This window comes from Quercus lobata, chromosome 2, assembly GCF_001633185.2.
Source record: "Quercus lobata isolate SW786 chromosome 2, ValleyOak3.0 Primary Assembly, whole genome shotgun sequence".
Classification (NCBI taxonomy): domain Eukaryota; kingdom Viridiplantae; phylum Streptophyta; class Magnoliopsida; order Fagales; family Fagaceae; genus Quercus; species Quercus lobata.
The window spans coordinates 23,765,383-23,788,294 of record NC_044905.1 but is presented as its reverse complement, the minus strand read 5'-3'; the positions used below and the strand labels follow the sequence as shown (position 1 = coordinate 23,788,294).

At 41.3% G+C, this 22,912-nt stretch overlaps 2 protein-coding genes across 4 annotated transcripts; both read left to right on the top strand.

Moving 5' to 3' along the window:
- Positions 1–728: 728 nt before the first annotated feature.
- Positions 729–6,515, top strand: LOC115975031 (receptor protein-tyrosine kinase CEPR2). Of its 3 annotated transcripts, none has more exons than XM_031095663.1 (3): positions 729–1,219; positions 1,840–4,508; positions 5,908–6,515. In XM_031095663.1, exons 2-3 carry the CDS (start codon positions 1,883–1,885, stop codon positions 6,276–6,278), a joined length of 2,997 nt encoding a protein of 998 aa, XP_030951523.1. In that variant the 5' UTR covers positions 729–1,219; positions 1,840–1,882; the 3' UTR covers positions 6,279–6,515. The 3 variants fall into 3 exon arrangements, with proteins under 3 accessions (XP_030951523.1, XP_030951522.1, XP_030951521.1); XM_031095662.1 differs by having other exon boundaries at positions 729–1,261; positions 1,850–4,508; XM_031095661.1 differs by having other exon boundaries at positions 729–1,261.
- A 1,807-nt stretch (positions 6,516–8,322) lies between these two features.
- Positions 8,323–9,300, top strand: LOC115961553. The gene has a single exon (XM_031080519.1). It carries the CDS (start codon positions 8,323–8,325, stop codon positions 9,298–9,300), a length of 978 nt encoding a protein of 325 aa, XP_030936379.1.
- Positions 9,301–22,912: the final 13,612 nt, after the last annotated feature.

Genomic DNA, 22,912 nt, shown 5'->3' with positions numbered 1-22,912 from the left:
TTCTAATAAGATTTGATTCTGTTCATTTATTCAATATACTTTTCTTTTCTTTTTTCTTTTATTTTTATCAATTAAGGTTTTGAGCTTTCCACAAATTATAGTTTTAACAAGAGGTAGGTTTAAGAATTGGGTTCTCGGTGAAGTAAAAGGTTAAACCAGTTGACGGAGTAGTAGGTTAACACTTGAAGCAAAAGAGTGGACGGTACAACGACTGTACCACGATTTTTTTGAGTCACTTCTAAACCTTTGCATAAGCCATAATCTAGAAGTTATTTGTCTGGAAGAAACAGAAACAGGGAACATGATAAAATGTGAACTATTACTTTAGCGACCACAACTTTTGTTATAATTTATCAAAGTAATTAACTATGAGCAGTCTATAATCATTTTTAAGTGAAACTCATTATGTTTTTTATTTTTTTAGAGAGTTTTAATCTATAGTAACTGCTTCTAATATTAACTCTTTATTATCATATCAAAATACTAATCAATTTCTGATATGGGTAAAAATTAAATTTCACAACTTCTATTCAACCATCATATATTTTACATACTGAACTAAATGAAACTCACTTCGTTACTTGTAATTGAAAATAAAGTAGTGAATTTCGTTATTTTTTCTTCATTACTTATAATGGACTACTTTAAAATTATGGCAATAACTGTGCCCCAAAAGTTTTTATGACAATTGTAATCAGAAAGTCATAATTTTTCTAACAAATTTCTCAGATACCTTGACTGTACACCACTCCAAATACTGAGCTAACTGAAGATTAGAAGTAACGCATTTCATATTTTACAAATCACAACAAAGCAAGGATGTTTTGTTCACTTCTCACTGTTATTGATGTGAGGTGATGTGAGGTGAGTTTTAAAAACTTTCACAACAGCATGTTTGTCTCTACTCATATATCTCTATGGCCTACACCTAATGGCTTAGCTCACATGCTTCTACTCTTTCTCACTGATATAATGAGAGGTGCTCTTTCTTTCACTATATCCTCTATTCATAATCATTTTCTGAGTTATTATAGAAACTTTCCGAAGATTTTTGGGTTCTGGCTTGAAAAAGCACCCATCAGGTCATTATAAGAGATCAGAGAGCACTGTTTTTGCATGAAGAATTCCTGGTTTTTATTGGGATTATATTCACAGGAGGAATCTCTTTTACTAGTCAGAAATTCAGAAACTTAAGCAGTTGCAGAGGCTACTTTCTGAGGTGAGCAAGTAGCAGATCAGATTTCAGCTGCTCAATTCTCAGGTTTCGTTTTCTTTCTTTCTTTCTATTTTCTTTTTTTTCATTATTTTGTAATTACTTTTTTAATTTTTCCTTAAAATCCTTCATTCACTTTTTTGTGTTTACGTTTTCTTTATGGTGGGGTTACTAAAATAACAATTTAAAAATAATTTACAAAAGTTGGGTTAGGTTTGAATACTTGAAGGCAGCCATACCCAACCATTAAAAAAGCACAATAGCCCAGTTTTCAATGATGAATCCACAGATTTACTCATAATTTGTACATGATGTTTTTTTTACTTTTGTTGATTTCTGGTAAAAACTCTTACTTTGCTATCATTATGAACAACTCTTTTCTTGACTTGCTAGCTAATTAAACCCACGGATGTAATAAGAGTGACTTCCAAGTACGATTCTTTACAGTAACACTAATCCACAACTACAAACAAAAATTGACGTTTTAACGTCAGCTTAGTTTTATTAAAAAACAAACAAAGTACCATGAATAATTTATATCTAGTTGTTTTTTTATTAATCATTATTATTATATATATAAATAATAATGAAATGATTTATGAATGTTTTGTTTCCTTCCTGCTCAGCTGTTTCCAGGAGTGGCAATAATGGCTGGATAAGATATATCGTATGCTCAAAAACCAAGATCCACACAGTCACACTCTCTTCTTGGATTGGCCATTTTGCCCTCAAACTTGTTCCCAAATGGCCAAACACCCACTTCTCTCCCTCCATTTTCTGTTGCTCTTTTGCTTTTCCTTTTTCCCGCCATGTACACCTCTAACGGTCGAAACCAAAGCTCTTCTTCAATTCAAAAGCCAGTTCAAAGACCCTTTCAATGTTTTCCATTCCTGGAAAGATTCAGACTCTCCCTGTGAATTTTCAGGCATTAAATGCGACTCTGTGTCCGGGAAAGTGATTGAAATCTCACTAGACAATAAATCTCTATCAGGGGTCATCTCTCCATCCATTTCTGCACTCAAGAGTTTAAGGACTCTTTCGTTGCCGTCTAATCAAATTTCTGGAAAGCTTCCATCAGAGCTGAGCAGTTGTATTAATCTTAGAGTGTTGAATCTTACCATAAACAATATGGTTGGAGCCATTCCGGATCTTTCTGGGCTGAGAAGCTTGGAGATTCTTGATCTTTCGATGAATAATTTTTCGGGTTTGTTCCCAAGTTGGGTGGGGAATTTGACTGGCTTGGTTTGTTTAGGACTAGCGCAGAATCAATTTGATGAGGGTGAAATTCCTGAGAGCCTTGGGAATTTGAACAACTTGGCTTGGCTCTATCTACAAGGTGCTAATTTGAAAGGAGAGATTCCGGAGTCTATTTTCGAGCTCAAGTTGTTGCAGACATTGGATATTTCGAAGAACAATATTTCCGGGAATGTCTCTAAGTCCATTGCAAAACTGAAGAATCTTCACAAGATTGAACTTTATGGTAATAGTTTGACTGGCGAAATCCCACGAGAGCTTGCCAACCTCACCTTTCTGCGGGAATTTGATATTTCTCAAAACAAAATGCACGGGAAATTGCCTGAAGAAATTGGCAATCTGAAGAATTTGATGGTTTTCCAAATGTATGAGAACAACTTTTCTGGAGAATTTCCTGCAGGGTTTGGAGATATGCACAATCTTACTGGGTTCTCAATCTATGGTAACAGCTTTACTGGGGAATTTCCCGTGAATTTTGGCCGGTTCTCACAATTGAACAGCATTGACATTTCTGAGAATCAGTTTTCAGGTGGTTTCCCCAAGTTCTTGTGTGAAAACAGAAAACTAAAGTTCTTGCTTGCTTTGGAAAACAATTTTTCTGGGGAGTTTCCAGAATCTTATGCTGAGTGCAAATCTCTGGAAAGGTTAAGAATTAATATGAACCACTTGTCCGGGAAAATTCCTAATGGGGTTTGGGCACTTCCAGATGTAACAATGATTGATTTTGGTGATAATGACTTTAGTGGAGAAATATCCACGGAAATTCTCTCTTCAGTGAGCTTGGGTCAGTTGGTTTTGCAGAACAATAGGTTTTCAGGCGAGCTTCCATCAGAACTTGGCAATCTGACCAACTTAGAGAGGCTTCATTTAAGTAATAATAACTTCACTGGTAAAATTCCTGCTGGAATTGGTGCTCTGGAGCAATTATCATCATTACAATTGCAAAAAAATTCTTTAACTGGATCAATACCACCAGAACTAGGTAACTGTGCAAGGCTGGCAAACTTGAATCTTGCTTTGAATTCTTTGACTGGTAATATACCGGAAACATTTTCTTTGATGAGCTCACTGAACTCTCTGAATCTTTCGGGAAATAAACTCACCGGTCTGATTCCGGAAAATTTAAAGAAATTGAAGTTAAGCTCCATAGATTTGTCTGAAAACCAGCTGTCCGGAGGGGTGCCATCTGAACTTTTGATCATGGGTGGAGACAAAGCATTTCTTGGAAACGAGGGACTCTGTGTTGTCCAAAATTCTAAAATGCATATGAATTCTAGGATGAATATTTGTCCTGCAAATCATCATCAAAGAGGGATCTTTGCAGGTAATTTTGTTCTGTTCTGTGTCATAGCATCTGCCTTGGTTATCTTATTAGCTGGGTTACTGCTTGTCAGTTATAAGAACTTCAAGCTGAGAGTGGCTCGTGTAGAAAATGATTTGGAAGGGGAGAAGGAAGTAGATCCGAAATGGAAATTTGCATCTTTCAACCATGTAGATATTAACGCAGATGAAATATGTAATCTGGAGGAAGAGAATTTGATTGGAAGTGGTGCTACAGGAAAAGTTTATCGTTTGGATTTGAAGAAAAACGGTAGTACTGTGGCCGTAAAGCAACTGTGGAAAGGAGATGGTGTAAAGATTTTGGAAGCAGAAATGGAGATTCTGGGGAAAATAAGGCATAGAAATATACTGAAGCTTTATGCTTCTTTACTTAAAGGAGGCTCCAGTTTTTTGGTGTTTGAGTACATGGGAAATGGTAATCTGTTCCAAGCTCTTCACAGACAGATGAAAGGTGGCCTGCCAGAACTGGATTGGCATCAGAGGTATAAAATTGCTTTGGGAGCGGCAAAGGGAATTTCTTATCTCCACCATGACTGTTCACCACCTATTATTCATCGGGACATAAAATCAAGTAACATTTTACTTGATGAGGGTTTTGAGCCAAAAATTGCCGACTTTGGGGTAGCAAAGATTGCAGAGAAGTGTCAAAAGGAGTCTGAATATAGCTGTTTTGCAGGCACTCATGGTTATATTGCTCCTGGTGAGTTTCACAACTTTTTTGAACAATTTTTTTTTTTTAATGTTGTTCATGCATCAAGAAATAATTCATGAATGATATCCATTAACTTCTTATATTTGTGATGGCTTTAAAATTGCAGCCGATACTTTTTTCTGATTCTGGTGCTTTATCTGTTCACTGGACATATTTTTCTTATAAATTCAATTAATATTTTCTTATATTCAAATTCTAGAATCTTATGATTTGAGGTGCCTAATTTCAATCACTTGAGCATTCAGCTTCATCCATCTGATCTAATATTTATCTTCTTCATCTCTTTCAATTGATAAATCTATATTGACTGCTCTTTGTAAAGAAGTTAATTTTGATGGTTGCTTCTTGACTATTTATATAGTCTGGTAATTTTTGGTTAGTCATTGATGATAAGGTTATAATATGATTTTTTTCTGGCCCTTTTGAGTCCCCAATTTATGACTCAGAGGGTAGCAGTTGAGTACCAAAAGGTTTTAGGGCATATCTCTCTCAAAACTTGGGCTAAGATGAGGACCCACTGTTCTCATTTCTCAATAATCCAAAATGTATTCTGTTCTTTAAGAATCTTCTTCTTTTTTCGTATCCCAAGGCGGACTATAAAAGTTCATAATCAATGCGGAGATGAATTTTTTGTTCCACAGGATAGTATTTTCTCTTTGATTGCTTATTAATGATTAATATGGTAATTCAATCCTCTTAAAGGACCAATAGTTGTTTAATCTTCTGGTTTCAGTTGATATGCTTAAGCCTTGTGTTTGTACTTTATAATTTAGATCATACGTGAAAGGATTTTAAATAAATTTATATCATGAGTTGCAAATCAACCAACAAATACAAACTGGATATGGCTAATTCACTTGTGATGTTGATGGCATTCTGCTGTATCTGTGTCAATTTATTATCTTCTGGGAAGTATACATGGACAAGGATCTGGGGAAGTATATTACCAGAAGTTCGAAGAAAATGTTGTATTCATAATGAATAATCTCTACTTCGATTTGGCAGTCTATTGGTGTTAATTGAATTGTTGACCTATGAATAAATTTGTGGCCATGTTAAAGTTTAATGGTGTATTATTGCTGACATCCTGTCCTATTGTTGAGATTAGAGTTTTGCCAGGTTTAAAGAATGTGTTGATTTCTTATGTGTTCAATTCTTATGTCTCCACCTCTCCCTAGTATTTCCAGTAATGAAAATGAATCATAAATTCATAATAAACAAATGACGAGTAATTTTAACTTACTAAACATATTAGGCCAAGGTTTCCTTTCTTACCTATGAATAGATGTTCATAAAAATTTCATTCTCTCTTGCAAAATGTTTTCAATATAAAGTTGAATGTGTGCTTTACTTTTATTAACATATATGCTCCAATTTTCCAATGCAGAGCTGGCATATACTCTTAAAGTCACAGAAAAGAGTGATGTGTATAGTTTTGGTGTGGTGCTGCTAGAATTAGTTTCTGGTAGAAGACCTATTGAAGACGAATATGGAGAAGGAAAAGATATTGTTTATTGGGTTCTAAATCATCTCAATGACCGCGAAAGTGTGCTCAGGGTTCTTGATGATAAAGTGGTGACTGATTCTGTCCAAGATGGCATGCTTAAGGTCTTGAAGATTGCTATCCTTTGCACTACCAAGCTTCCATCTGTGCGTCCTTCTATGAGGGAGGTTGTTAAAATGCTTATTGATGCAGATCCTTGCATCTTCAAGTCTCCGGACAACAATGCTGACAAAAATGTCAAGGTTTTCCTCTAGTCAATATTTTTATATTTTTCCTCTAGTAATAGTCAAACTTTCAAGGTTCAACGCATGATGCAAATGTTGGTATTTCCATGCATGTTGACGAAATTTGGTGAACAAACTGTAGTTTTATAAAAATCATCAGAATCCAATGGTAATGATTGAATGTAATATTGTTATATACCTAAATATGAGAATGGTATTGTAGAAAGCATATTGCTATAATCTGATATGGGTGCTTATTTATTGCCATTTTTGTGAACACATTATATTTTGGTTCAGGAACAACATTGACTACAGATGGCACAATCAAAACTGTTTAGACTTTGACTATGTTCTAGTTTAGATTAAGGTTGCGTTTGTTTTGGGGGAAAATGATTTCAGGAAATCATTTTCTTGAAATCATTTTCCTTCCTGAAATCATTTTTCCCCAAACCCGCGTGTTTGGCAGCAACGGAAAATAAAATTTTCCGGAAAATCATTTCCTGTTGACCAACAATTACTCCTTTGACCCGGAAATTATTTTACACCCTTATTTTCACTTCAATTCATTTCCGGAGAGAGAGAGAGAGAGAGAGAGAGAGAAGAGAGAGCCCAGATCAGAGAGAGAGATAGAGAAGAGAGAGCCCAGATCGCGCCGCTCGTCCGACGATCGCACCGCGCCGACGAGCGGTGCGCGTCTCGTCGGACGATCGCACCGACCTCGCCTCCGCTCGATGTCGCCTTCACCACGCGATCTCATCTTTTCCTCCGCCACGCGATCTCAATTTGACCAGATTTGATGAATTTTTTTGCTGGGTTTTGTTTCTTTTGTGAATGAGTGTGGAATTGATTCATTTTCTTTTGCTGGGTTTTGTTTCTTTTGCCAGATTTGATGCATTTTCTGTAAAAATGTTTGAATGAACCAAACACCGAAATTAATTTTCCGTAAAACGAATTTTGTGACAACCAAACACATGAAAACGTTTTCCTTTCCGGAAAATAGTATTTCCGGAAAATGGAATATTTTCCGGAAATACTTTTACGTGAACCAAACACAGCCTAAATCATTTCAAGCAGATATGACGCAATAATTTTGAATTTTATTATCAGATCTATTTTCTCTAGGATTTAAAAATCAGAACAATAATGTAGAAATTATGTATAAAATCTCCCCATTTTGCCTTTTTTGATGAAATGGATTTTAGTTTTAACATTTGGAAATGTTACATCATATTCATGTTTAAGTTGCTTAAAAATGTCATTCCTGGAGTACCATACTCGTGAATTTCTATTACATGAATTTTTAAATTTAATGCATTGTGAATAAAATCAAATTAAGGTCTCCAAACAAATCGATCAAATGCTAGAAAATCTTGATGCTATAAAAACTGAAACAGGGCACATAATATACCCAGAAAACCAGCCCTAGCCTACAAGAGGCTTCCATAAATCTATGGGCCAAAAAAATTCTGTTTTTTCCCTCACTAGCTAGTCACTACCTTCATTGTTTGTGATGGGTAAAAAATTGTGCAACATTTGGGCCTGACGGATTCGTAATCATAGGTCGCCATTAAGCAGGGGCCCAAGGCTTAGCCTCGCTTAAAATGCTTGATACGCACGTTTAAAATCCAAGGGAATCCCAGAGAATCAGGAGGGCAATTCTAGAAGATCCACCTTAATGAAGAGACTCGCTCTACAAGGAAATATTTGCCCATCACGTTTGGGATTTCAGAGTCCTAGGAGGAAAAGACTTCTAGTCCAAGGTGGAAAGACCGACTTTCTTCTACTATAAAAGCTTGAATACTCTCGCAAATCAAGGTACGCAAAAAACACCCTCTCTAGCACTCTAAAGTTGAGAACAATACTAACTTGATCGTCAGAGGGTATTTGGTCGACACCACACTGGTGCCCATGGCGAGATCACTTTGTTTTTCTTTGCAGGTTGCTAGTTGCGGCGAGCGTGGACTGTGCGGCTCACTGGTGATTTCACGGCATCATCAGTTGGCGCCGTCTGTGGGAAACGCGAGAAAGATTATCGCCTCCCGGACGTAAGAGTTGCATGGTACTCACTCGTTCAATGGCCACCACCAGCAACGCCCAAGGAGACGAACCGCCAAGATCTACCGCACTGGAAAGGCAGGTCCAGACCCTCATGACGGCAGTCGAACGACTCACAAAGCAGAATCATGATTTGGAGGAACAACTACGTCAAAGGGATGTAGGACCTAACCCTCAGGAACGAAACCAGGAAGGTGACAGTGCCGAGCGAAGGGAGCGGGAGAATCCAGAGGACAGCAACATCCCAAGCCGACAGGAGCGGCAAAACGAGAGCCTTCCGTCTCTCACGGATCCTGCCCCCCCACCTATCATTGTGGAGATGCAAGTGATGAAGGAACAGATGGAGGTCATGATGAATGCCCTCAAGGGGCGGGTATCCTCCAACCTCGACGATTTAGTGAACAGGATCGACTCACCATTCACCGCGTCCGTCAACTCATTCCCCCTGCCACCGAAGTTCCGAATGCCTCAGATCGAAAGTTACGATGGGGTCAAGGACCCCCTCAATCATCTAGAGACCTTCAAGACCCTGATGCACCTTCAGGGGGTACCTGACGAGATCATGTGCAAGGCATTCCCGACCACACTGAAGGGACCTACGAGGGTTTGGTTCAGTAGACTGACACCGAACTCCATCAATACTTTCAAGGAGTTGAGCGCCCAGTTCACCTCCCACTTCATTGGCGAACATCGGTATAAGAGGTCCACCGCGTGCTTGATGAGCATCAAGCAGCGAGAAGACGAGACGTTGCGAGCCTACATAACCCGTTTCAACAAAGAAGCCCTTTCGATCGACGAAGCGGACGATAAGATATTGGTGGCCGCGTTTACAAGTGGGCTGCAGAAAGGAAAGTTCTTGTTTTCCTTGTACAAGAACGACCCGAAGACCATGGCGGATGTACTCTACAGGGCTACCAAGTATATGAATGCAGAAGACGCACTGTTGGCCCGCGAAGAGAAACCTAAGAAGAGGGAGAGGCAGGAGGATATGCGATAAGATAGGGGGCGAAAGGTCGCTAGAACCGGGGATCAGCGTGATGAAAGGCGCTTCAGACCCCCCACAGGAAGATTCACCAATTTCACCCCATTAACAGCCCCAATCGACCAAGTACTGATGCAAATCAAAGATGAAGGAGCATTGACATTCCCAGGGAAGTTGAAAGGAGATCCCAACAAAAGACCGAGGGACAAGTATTGTCGCTTTCACCGGGACCACGGGCATGACACTGCCAACTGCTATGACCTGAAGCAGCAAATTGAGGCACTGATCAGACAGGGAAAGTTACAAAGGTTCGTCAACAGGGAAAAGACCGACAAACCGGAAGAGCAGACCCCACGACGGGAGAACGAACGCCCCAGACCACCAATAGGGGACATTCGGATGATAATAGGGGGCACAGTTACAGCCGGGTCTTCCAAAAAGGCCCGCAAAACCTACCTTAGGACGGTCCATAGCGTCCAACTCACGGAATCCGTACCGAAGATGCCACGAATAGGTAACCCCGTCATACACTTTTCAGAGGATGATGCTCGGAGACTTCACCATCCTCATGACGATGCGCTGGTGGTCAGCCTACAGATGGGAGATTATAATATGCATCGGGTACTCGTCGACAACGGCAGCTCAGCGGACATCCTGTACTATCCAGCATTCCAGCAGATGAGAATTGGCAGGGAACTATTGTCCCCAATGAACGCCCCACTCGTAGGATTTGGGGGCGCAAAGATATTCCCTTTGGGCGCAATAACTCTAACAGTGACAGCAGGTGACTATCCTCAGCAAATCACCAAGGAAGTAACATTTCTCGTAGTCGACTGCTCGTCCTCCTACAACGCCATCCTTGGCCGACCAACACTCAATTCCTGGAAGGCGGTAACTTTCACGTACCACCTAATGATTAAATTCCCGATGGAGTACGGAGTAGGAGAGCTGCGGGGAAATCAAGTTGCTGCTCGAGAGTGCTATATTACCATGATAGAAATGGAGGATCAACAGCAGATGATGTGTATCGGGAAACAGAAAGTAACGGCAGAGCCAGTTGAAGAGCTAGAAGAAGTAAGGCTGGATGATGCACGGCCTGAACGGACAACCAAAATCGGCACGCTAGCCAGTTGGCCGGTGCAACAAACGATCACGACTTTCCTAAAAAGTAACCAAGACGTCTTCGCGTGGAACCATGAAGACATGCCGGGTATTGACCCATCAGTCATGGTCCACAGGTTGAATGTGTCACCCTCTTTTCCTCCAGTTAGGCAAAAGAAACGAGCCTTCGCCCAGGAGCGGGATAAGGCCATAGCCGAGGAAGTTCAGAAGTTACTAGGGGCAGGCTTCATCAGAGAGGTGTATTATCCCGACTGGCTGGCGAACGTCGTTATGGTGAAGAAGGCAAACGGGAATTGGCGGATGTGTGTAGACTTCACAGACCTCAACAGAGCTTGCCCCAAAGACAGCTACCCGCTCCCACGGATAGATACCCTGGTGGATTCAACTGCAAGACATCAGCTCCTAAGCTTCATGGACGCCTTCTCGGGCTACAACCAAATCCGGATGGACGTATCTGATCAAGAAAAAACCTCCTTCGTCACCAGCCAGGGATTATTCTGCTACAAGGTAATGCCCTTCGGACTCAAGAACGCTGGAGCAACGTACCAGAGGCTAATGAACAAGATGTTTGCACATCAGATAGGCAGGAACGTTCAGGTTTACGTTGACGACATGTTAGTCAAAAGCCTGCGCGAAAAAGATCATCTAGACGACCTCCGAGAAACGTTCAACACACTTCGGTCATTCAACATGAAGCTAAATCCGAGCAAGTGTGCGTTTGGGGTCACAGCGGGAAAGTTCCTGGGTTTTATGGTGTCCCAGAGAGGAATAGAAGTCAACCCGGAGAAGGTACGGGCCATAATGGAGTTAGAACCCCCGAGGACGGTCAAGGAAGTCTAGAGTTTAAATGGAAAGATTGCGGCCCTAAACAGATTCGTCTTAAGGGCGACGGACAGGTGCTTGCCATTCTTCCGAACCCTAAGAAAGTCATTTGAGTGGACGGATGAATGCCAAGCGGCCTTCAACGACTTAAAGGCGTATCTCTCATCTCCTCCATTACTCAGTCCATCCGTGCAAGGTGAAGAACTCTACCTTTACTTAGCAGTCTCGCATGCCGCAGTAAGCGCAGCTTTAGTAAGGGAGGAGGAAGGGATACAAAAACCTGTCTATTTTACCAGCCGTGCACTCCGTGGTGCAGAGGAGAGGTACCCCCAGATGGAAAAGTGGGCTTTCGCACTAGTAATAGCTGCGCGGAGACTTAAGCCGTACTTCCAGGCACACACAATCATTGTCGTAACAGACAAGCCACTAAGGAAAGCTATGAACAGCCCGGAAGCAGCAAGAAGAATGGCCTTGTGGGCAATAGAGCTAAGCGAGTTCGACATTCAGTACCGCCCACGGACGACCATGAAAGGACAGGCAGTAGCTGACTTCATCGCCGAATTTACACTCGGGAAGGACCAATTGGAAGAAGTAAGGGAACAATGGAAAATCTACATAGACGAGTCCTCAAACAGGCGAGCCGGAGGAGCTGGAGTCGTAATAAAAACTCCGCGGGGAGACACGATACGATGCATGATCCGCCTGGATTTTCCAATAACCAACAACGAGGTAGAGTATGAGGCCTTGGTGGCAGGACTAGACCTCGCAAAGGCCGCGGGAGCGAAGAACGTAATTGTCCATTGCGATTCGCAAGTAGTAACGAGTCAGATCAATGGCGACTACGAGTGCAAGAACGATAGAATGAATAAATACTTAGAAGAAGTGAAGTACCGGATCAACAGTATTGAAGTCGAATTCGTTCAAATCCCGAGGGAGGAGAACGGGTGGGCTGACCAACTAGCAAAGTCTGCATCAGCCGAGTTCGTAGTGGTCCCCGAATAGGTATTGTCTTTCATGCAAACATCCTCATTAATCGATAACGAAACAAACATGCAGGTTGAGGACTTTGAGTGTGACTGGATTGCGCCATTGATCGCCTACCTAAAGGCAGGGGTGTTACCGGATGAGAAAGGTGCCGCCAGAAAATTGAAGGTCCAGGCATCACGGTTCGTGCTGATAAAAGACATCTTGTATAAAAGAGGTTTTTCTTGACCATACCTGAGGTGTTTGTGCAAAGAAGAGGCGAACTATGTAATGAGAGAGGTGCACGAGGGTATCTGCGGAAACCACTCGGGAGCGCGATCACTGGTACATAAACTGATCCGTGCAGGGTACTACTGGCCTACAATGATGAAGGATGCGTAAGCTTATGTCCAATCTTGCGACAAATGTCAGAGGTTCAGCAATTTCATCAGGCAGCCGTCCGAAGAGCTAACACCTATGACGGCACCCTGGCCGTTTGCGCAATGGGGACTTGACATTATGGCCCCTTTCCTACAGCAGTCAGGCAGTTAAAATTCCTAGTTGTCGGCATAGACTACATCACCAAGTGGGTCGAGGCGGAAGCTTTAGCCACAATCACGGAGAAAAATATCCAAAGTTGTCTGGAGAAACATCATATGCAGGTACGGGATACCCAGGGTACTGGTCTCTGACAACGGCAAACAGTTCGACAACAATGCTTTCAGAGACTTCTGCGCAAAGCTAGGGATTAGGAATCATTACTCGTCACCCGCACACCCACAGGCAAACGGGTAGGTAGAGGTCACAAACCGGTCTCTACTCAAGATAATCAGGACCCGTCTTGAAGGAGCAAAAGGCATATGGCCAGACGAACTACCTAGTGTCCTATGGGCATACCGGACCATAGCAAGAACACCCACTGGAGAAACACCTTTCCGACTTGCGTATGGGACAGAAGCTGTCATTCTTGCAAAAGTGGGGATCACCAGCTACCGGGTGGAGAGCTACGACAAAGATGTAAACAAAGAAGCTATGCGCCTCCAACTTGATCTACTGGACGAAGTCAGAACAACGGCCGAGCAAAGGCTAGCACGCTATCAGAATCTCATGGCGAGACATTACAACAACAAAGTAAGGCATAGGGACTTCGGGGTCGGGGACCTAGTGCTGCGAAAAGTAATGGGTGCCGCCAGAGACCCCTCATAAGGAAAACTCGGCCCCAACTAGGAAGGACCCTACAGGATCATATCATGGCAAAGGAAGGGCACCTACCATCTCGAGACATTGGATGGACGAAAGCTACAGCACCCATGGAACTCAGAGCATTTTCGGAAATACTACCCGTAGAAAGAAGAAGAATATGAGAAAGATTTTCAATTTTCCCTATTTATTTTTCTGTTAACTGTTACTACGTTTTCTCCAACTTTTGATACAATCTTTTTGTGCCTTTTTAAGCCCAAGGGGGCAGGCACTTGTTTTTTCAAGTATTCACAGACAATTTAATTTTTCGCATGGATATGGATATGCTACAAGGAACATGTCTACAAAGTGGACGGATCACCACGACGGTAAAACAACTGTCCGCAAAGCGGATGGATCACCGAAGCGGTGAAAATTTTTTACAAGTCCATAAAATGGACGGTGCTATTAAAGGTGATATAACGGCCACAAAGTGGATGGATAACCACGACGGTAAAAGAACTGTCCGCAAAGCGGACGAATAACCGAAGCGGTGAAATTTTTTTTTACAAGTCCATAAAATGGACGGTGCTTTTAATGGTGATATAACCGCCACAAAGTGGACGGATCACCACGATGGTAAAAAGAACTGTCCGCAAAGAGGACGGACCACCAAAACGGTGAAAATTTTTTACAAGTCCATAAAATGGACGGTGCTATTAAAGGTGATATAATGGCCACAAAGTGGACGGATAACCACGACGGTAAAAGAACTGTCCGCAAAGCGGACGGATAACCGAAACGGTGAAAATTTTTTACAAGTCCATAAAATGGACGGTACTTTTAATGGTGATATAACCGCCACAAGTGGACGGATAACCACGACGGTAAAAGAACTGTCCGCGAAGAGGACGGACCACCGAAACGGTTAAAATTTTTACGAGTCCATAAAATGGACAGCCATATTAATGGTAAACCACCACAGAGTGGACGGATAGTATATATATGAGTCCACCTAAATAGACGGGTCCAATTAGAAGTGAGATAACTACCACAAAGTGGACGGATGCCCATGGTAGATAAAAGCTTTTCTACAAAGTGGATGGATAATAAAACCAATGCAACCCATTCGCATGTTCCTAGATCGGACGGACCCTTCCAAAGGTAAGTTCGTCCAAATTAACAACTCCCATACAGAGATGGAGAGAAAAATCCTTACGGATGCAAATGCTCAATCAACAACAAAAATATGCATAAACATTGTTCAATATGAAGGCTGACATAAAACAAAGATAAAAGTTTAAAGTGCGCATTGACGGATAGGTCTACCATAAAACTGCTCAAAACATACAAAAAGGAACAAACCGTCCTTAAAATACAAAAATTACAAGAGATCAATCAACTTTCTTAGGGTCGGCAACCGGAGCCTCCTTCGGCATAGCTGACTCTCCGTCACCCTAAGCCGTTTCATCTCCGAAGAGGTCCTCCGTATTTTCGGAAGCAACGGGAATAGCAGAAGTCTGGCCTTGGTCGTCAACTTTGATCATTGACACATCCAGCTCGGGATAGATCTTCTTGATCTGGCGAAGCGAGTCGTCAAAGCCTTGCAGAAAAGAGTCCGCCAGCTCGCTTAACAAGGAGTCTGAGTCACGGTACTCCTGGATGGCTACCTCTTTAGCTAGACGGATCTCTTCCTTCAGTGCTTGGATCTCCTTCTCCTTCTTCTCCAAGACCGACGACGCCTCGTCCGTCTTCTGCTCCAGCTCTTTCCTTGCTTGCTCAGAGAGCTCCAGCTTCTTCTCCATATTGGACTTCCATTTATGGAGTTGACCAAGCTCTTCCTCCATCTGTTCCGCCTTTGCACGCACCTGGTCCAAAGTATTCTCACGATTGAGACATCAATCCAATAATCCCTTCATCATGACCAACGACTACAAAACGAAAAGAGAGCCTGTCACGTAATAAATAAAAAGAAAAAACAACATAATTGACGGGCATAACTTACTTGAGCAACAGCAAAGAGGCCCGTCTCTCCCATAGCCTCCGTTGAATGGTTTCCTAGGTCCTCATAATCTTCCGCCGTGATAATAGATGACAGTTTCTCCAATGCAAACTTGGAGTCGTCACGGAGGAGGGGAGGTGGTCTCTCTTGTTTTGAGTCCGGGGCCTTCATAAAACCCTTCCCCGTCCCATGCTTAGCTGGGATGACGGTCTTGGCACCCTCAGCCATCAAGCCAACAACTGGTTCAAGAGAGATCTTGGGTTGTTTAAACGAACGGTCAGATTTTGTTGTCGGCTACCTCTTCAAGGCTGGAGCCTACCCCTTTGGAACCACCTCACCGAATTCCTTCTTCTTGACGGCTTGAGATTTAATCAAAGCTCTCCTTTTTGCGTCTTCCATCTTTGCAAATAGTGACGGATGAAATTAAACTAAATAAAGTTAAATAAATGGCAAAGTAAAATCGACGGGCTTACGTCTATGAACTCGCTCGTCGTATCTAATAGCCTCTTGAGTGGGCTCAGGACCGTCACAGTACCAATGTATGGTCTTTGGGTTCACCAACTTAGCCCAGGTCCTTTCCTCCGGCTTAGTTTTTCTGCAAATCTTTTCAAGGAAACTGAATTCTTCAAGGCTAACTTGCTGACGCCGTCTACCTGCAGAGAAAGACGATCAAAATATACACATAAAAATGGACGGGTATGAAAAGTATTACGAAAATGGGACGGGTGCATACACGATTGATTTATCACTCCCCAGGTTGTGTCAACAGGCATGTACTCCGTCTCCCCTGGACAGTTCATCCATCTGTCACCCTCCAGGAAGAAGTAACGACTCTTCCAGTCTCTATTTGAGTATGGGGCCTCAAAGATAACCTTCAACAAGGGGCTTCGACTAGCAAAACTATACATCCCCCTTGATCTATCGATCTCGTCTGGACGGTAATAGTGAAGAAACTCACGAACCGTCAATCTCCTTTCTCCATTCGACATTGCACCATAGAGAATCTCCATTGCTATGAAGACCCTCCAAGCGTTTGGAGATATCTGGGTGACGGACAATCCCAGATAGTGCAAGAGTTCCCTATGAAGTGTGGAGAGCGGGAACCGAAGTCCTGCCTTCAACACCTGCTCGTATACTCCAACACCTTCTACCCCTTCATAGTAACATTTCTCCAACACATAGGGTAGACGGATGGAAATGTAGTCCGGAATTTGGAAGTTGGTTCTAAAAGTGCTGAAATGTCTCTCCCTGATGACGGATGTGAACCTATGCACTGTCCACTCTGGTAACATGATGAACTGCCTTAGTCCATCAGCACCTACAACGGACTCCAGTGCCTGATTCCCGTCGTCATCAGAACCCTCTATTTCAACTATCTCCATATCCTCATTTGTTGAGGATGAAGAAGAGGCAGACTGACTCCTATCTTCGCCGGGACTCTCTTGGTCTTTTTGACCGGACGGGTATACATCCTCGTATTCCGTCCCGTCACGAACCACCGACTGGTTACTTGACGCACTAGACATTTCCTACAATTGACGATGAAACCTAAGACTGACGGGTTTGAAAGTATTGACGGGTGTAGTAAGCCTAACAAAAATGCAAGGACGGAAATGTAACTTGACTATGATATTAAAGCAAGTACTTACCACGCTTGGTAGAGGATAGTTGACGGTTGATGTGACCTGCGGATACTAGTCCTCGACAAAGTGCTCTGACAAGGGTGACGACTTCGCTCTGACAAACGATTTTTGGTTGATAATAGTAGAAATGGAAGAGTGATGCGCTTTATATATATGGGAGATGCACGGAAGACGAAGCGACGCTTCGATCCAATACAACGCCCATTCAGAGATTGACACGTGGCATACCCAATAAATGTTGACAACCTGTTAGCACGCATCAACAGATTGTACCCTTCGTGGAACCGTCAACTTAATGAATCTTCAGTTGACGGGTTGATCCATCTGGAACCGTCATCATTATGAACCTTAATCGTCATCCCCCAAAATTTTCTAACCGTCACCCTAATGCTCCGTCCATTAAAAAATGACGGACCATAGGGTGAAGGGGGCAATTGATGGGTAAAAAATTGTGCAACATTTGGGCCTGACGGATTCGTAATCATGGGCCACCATTAAGCAGGGGCCCAAGGCTTAGCCTCGCTTAAAATGCTTGATACGCACGTTTAAAATCCAAGGGAATCCCAGAGAATCAGGAGGGCAATTCTAGAAGATCCACCTTAATGAAGAGACTCGCTCTACAAGGAAATATTTGCCCATCACGTTTGGGATTTCAGAGTCCTAGGAGGAAAAGACTTCTAGTCCAAGGTGGAAAGACCGACTTTCTTCTACTATAAAAGCTTGAATACTCTCGCAAATCAAGGTACGCAAAAAACACCCTCTCTAGCACTTTAGAGTTGAGAACAATACTAACTTGATCGTCAGAGGGTATTTGGTCGACACCACACTGGTGCCCACGGCGAGATCACTTTCTTTTTCTTTGCAGGTTGCTAGTTGCGGCGAGCGTGGACTGTGCGGCTCACTGGTGATTTCACGGTATCATCAGTTTGTAAAAGAGAGAGCTAAGTTGGTGACTATCAAAATCAGAGGTTTTTATTTTTTTGGTCTTAAGAGAGAGAGACCTTTAATAACTTCCTACCTCCATATCTGATTTTCTAGCATTGTAGATAGAGCTGAACAACAGGGCTTCCAAGATATCATATAAAAATTACATACCAATGAAATCCAACCCCTATTTTTTGTTCATATAATAAATAGAGTTACAACCAGACTCATTAGTCTGGATGGTACCTACCCATGCACTAAGTGCATGGGGTATGGGTGGACTCGGGAAGGTTGGAGTGAAGTATATTAAGTAATTATATATTTCTAAACTACTTTAAATCTATATATAAAATAAATTGAGTTCCTCCTACCCTCACCCTCTCGTTTGGTTTGGGTGGCCACTATATGGGAAAAAAAATACTTGGTTGGAGACAAAAGTTTCAATATTTCTGGTTTTTTAGATATAATAAATAGCATGTTGAATGCATTCAACCTAATTTAACAGAAAAAGTCAAAAATTGAGAGAGAGAACCAACTAAATCACTCTTGGTTGATTGGGTTGTTTACAAAATCTTTGAAATTTAGAGGACATATGGACAAAGTCTCTCCACGCCATTGTTCTCAATATGTCGGACTCAGTTTCATAGAGTTGCATTTAATCAAATTAATCTAAGGGGCCGTATCTGTTTATTAAAGTGAATAAACCATTAACTTTATTTATTTATTTAGCTGAATAATAAATCATATAATTCATTCCGCCTATGATGATAAGTACTATAAATTTGTGTTGCACTTCCCATTATACTGTAGAAGTATGTAACGGGGTTAGAAACTTAGAATAGTCACCGGTATTGCCATTTGCGCTTACGTAAATCGATTCTCAAGTCTCAGCGAACTCACACTTGTATTTTGGTGTAAAGAAGTGAGAACACTCAATTATGTGATTGATTATATTAATAAGGCAATTGCAGAGAAGTTATAAAAAACCATAGAATGAGACAGACAAATATTATAGAATAATATATATTAATTCAACGGCAGCTTGTTGAACTTATCACTAAAGTAATTTTTTTTTTTAGAGAATACTAAATATTTTAACACATACATGGAGAGAGGGAATAAGGTTTTAAAGAAACTTACAGTGATCTATATCCAAAATGACCTAACTTTTGAATATACAGTACAAGTTTTAAACCTCTTTAATTTACACTCATTCTTTAATGTGGGATTAACCCACTATGTAAATAAAATCATAAATAAAAGTTCAAATAATAATAATAATAAATGAGCATAAAAAAACAAGATTAAACCAAATAATAACAAATGAACAAAATATTTAACAAAAGCTCAATCAAAAACAAAATATAAAAACTCCTAATAATTCAAATTCAAAACTCGTTCTCATTGGTGATGTCGAGAGCTCTACTTCTCAGTGGCTTAATTAGCTCGCAATCACATGTATCATTCATTGCTCTCTCTTACTTTCTCCATTTTTCTTTTCTCTACCATCATTTTGGGCTCTTTCTCTATTTATTACTCACATCTTAGCATTCTCATTAGTCTCTTTTTTGCTTTTTAATTTTATTTGTAGAAGGAAATTGTATAACATCATATATTTGCAATTTTTTTTTGTGATGTCGATATATTCAAATTTTCTTTTTATTAAATTTTGTATAATTTAAGTTTCTTAATAACCACTCTAAATAGATTTCATAAAGTCGTCATTGTGAGAGAGATGCTATTTTTTTATGATTTTTTTTTAGTTTTATGCTCCCTCTGTCCCAAAGTATTGGTACTATGTAGAAAAACCAATTTTTTAAGCGAATATCATATAAAACATTATCTATCAAGTAAAAATGTACAAATTTCCAAAACTACCACTATTATTTTAAACTATAGAGAAATAATGATGTTGACTTTTTAAATAAAGTAAAGGGTAAGATAAGAATTTTTTTTATTAATTTTGGAAAAAGGACTTCATTTTGGAATCCAAAATGGAATAGAGAACCAACAATTTGGTACGGAGAGAGTAATTGTTATGTGTATATGGAAAGTTTGTATATTTGAAATATATTTATTTTAAGAATTATTACACCTATTAAAGAATAAATATTACAACCATTTTAGAGAGGAATAGTATTCCCCATTTTAAAAAATAGTTATTCATAAGAAATGATTATTTCCGATAATAAAAACATAGTAAAACTACCAGATAATTAAATCATAGGAATAACTATTACATTACAGTATTTATTACAATCTACCAAACATGTCCTAACTTTTAAAATTTCAAATGGTCATGTTAGTAATCAATTAACTACATCATCTAATTTAGTAAGGGCATATTATGTGTGTTGTAATAGATTCTATAATGGAATGATTATTGTAGGGCCGGGAAGCTTATGACCCGGCCCACGCTCTATCCGGGCTCAGGGCCCGTGCCGAGGAGGTAGTGTGCCGAGGACGAGTGACCAAAGGCCGAGGAGTTAAGGGGAACAACTGAGGACGACCCTGTCCTCGGCATTCCACGACTTTGATGAGAAGACCAACGTCTCAGTGAAGGCTATCCCCAAATAGTCCCCTGAAGGGGATGTGAGTGGAATAGGGCCCACATGGAGGTACGGTACGAAATAGGTTCAAGGAAAATACGTTCCCCCCCCCCCCGCATTAAATGCACTGGCCAACGTCCTGATCATGTTAATGAGAAAAGACGCTTGGACGGTGTAACTTCGATCCTCGCGACTAAACAGAAAAGTAAGAGGGGACAGTTGATGGGACAGGTACAGAAGTAAGCACCTGCCTGACCAACAAGTGGAGGGATAGGATCAACCAAGAAAGACTATATAATGTAAAGGTTAGTGCGCCAAAAAGGGGGCTGGGAAAAATGGCCAAAAACCAGAGCCTCCCAGCCCTCCTCCAGGAGAAAGACTTCAGGGGCGAAGACAACTTAACCATGTATGGATATCACGAAAAACCCACCGCCTGGTGACCAAGGCCTAACCTTTCAAACCCACGCTCTATAAATGATATTGTTTGGGCCTTTTTACGGGTGAGCCCAACACTGTTATGGTTCGTTACGAATCGTGTCCTTACAATTGGCGTCGTCTGTGGGGAAGGCTTGTGTGTTGGCATAGGCGGTAGGTCGAGAGAGTTCCTTTGTCATTTCTAACAGTTGGTTATAGAGTTCTAGTGTAAAGTTCCGCTAGGGGCTATGATTCTTGACTAGGGGCTACGCTCAGTAGCGTCAATCGCATGGATGGTTCTAGGGGCTTGGCCGAGGAGCTAATTCCCCTAAAGCCAAGGTCCCACGCCAAAAAACTGAGTTTTGGACAGAACCAAGGTATTGTATGGTCCTCGGACTCAAACCTATGGGGAAACCAACTACTTGGATGAGAAAACTGAGTTTTGGACAAAACCAAGGTATTGTATGGTCCTTGGACTCAAACCTATGAGGAAACCAACTACTTAGATGAAAAACTACTTAGATGAGAAAACTGAGTTTTGGACAGAACCAAGGTATTGTATGGTCCTCGGACTCAAACCTATGGGGAAACCAACTACTTAGATGAGAAAACTGAGTTTTGGACAGAACCAAGGTATTGTATGGTCCTCGGACTCAAACCTATGGGGAAACCAACTACTTAGATGAAAAACTACTTAGATGAGAAAATTGAGTTTTGGACAGAACCAAGGTATTGTATGGTCCTCGGACTCAAACTATGGGGAAACCAACTACTTAGATGAGAAAACTGAGTTTTGGACAGAACCAAGGTATTGTATGGTCCTCGGACTCAAACCTATGGGGAAACCAACTACTTAGATGAAAAACTACTTAGATGAGAAAACTGAGTTTTGGACAGAACCAAGGTATTGTATGGTCCTCGGACTCAAACCTATGGGGAAACCAACTACTTAGATGAAAAACTACTTAGATGAGAAAACTGAGTTTTGGACAGAACCAAGGTATTGTATGGTCCTCGGACTCAAACCTATGGGGACCAACCAACTACTTAGATGAGAAAACTGGGTTTTGGACAGAACCAAGGTATTGTATGGTCCTCGGACTCAAACCTATGGGAAATCAACTACTTGGATGAGAAAACTGAGTTTTGGACAGAACCAAGGTATTGTATGGTCCTCGGACTCAAACCTATGGGGAAACCAACTACTTGGATGAGAAAACTGAGTTTTCGACAGAACCAAGGTATTGTATGGTCCTCGGATTCAAACCTATGGGGAAACCAATTACTTTAAAGAAACCTGGGCTCTAAGCAGGACTTAGCTACTACGCATGACATCTAAAATGGTGCCTATGTCTTCGTTGAATAAGGGTTAGAAATGAATCCGAGGCTCTACGGGTGCAGGTAAGCTAGGGTTTTGAAACATGATGTTAAAATGTATCGCATGCGCAAATATTCAAACATATTAAGATAAATTAGTTCAGAATTCATAAACAATAGTAAGTATTGACAAGGGCAACTAACAAGTAACTAGAAGGAAAAAGGAAGAAAAAGATTTCATATATACATATTCAACAGGTTCAAACTACCAATAGATTACAAAGTTTTCAAAATGAAAAAGAGACAGGTTAATTGTTAAACTGAAAACAAGTACAGAGCCTAGCCAGGGGTTCTATTTTTTTAGTTTTGCGTCGGCCACGTCCTGGGAAGGCGAAGCGGAATCAACTTTGGCGCCCTGGAGGATAGTCCCTTCTGGGGAAGGCTGAACAGGGTCAGTATCGGTACTCTGGGGGACCACAGCAATGGGAATCGTCTGTGAGGGCTGGGCAAGTGTGGCTGGCTCCTCAGCACTAGACATCTGAGAGCCAACCACAGGCTCAACAACCTCTTTAGATGCCTCAGGATCCGTATGCTGAGATGTTTCTATCACATCCTGAAATTTTCCCTCTTTGAGTATCTTGCCAGGAGAGCCGCTGACCTGTAAGTCTTCCGACTGAGTGACTCCTTCCTCG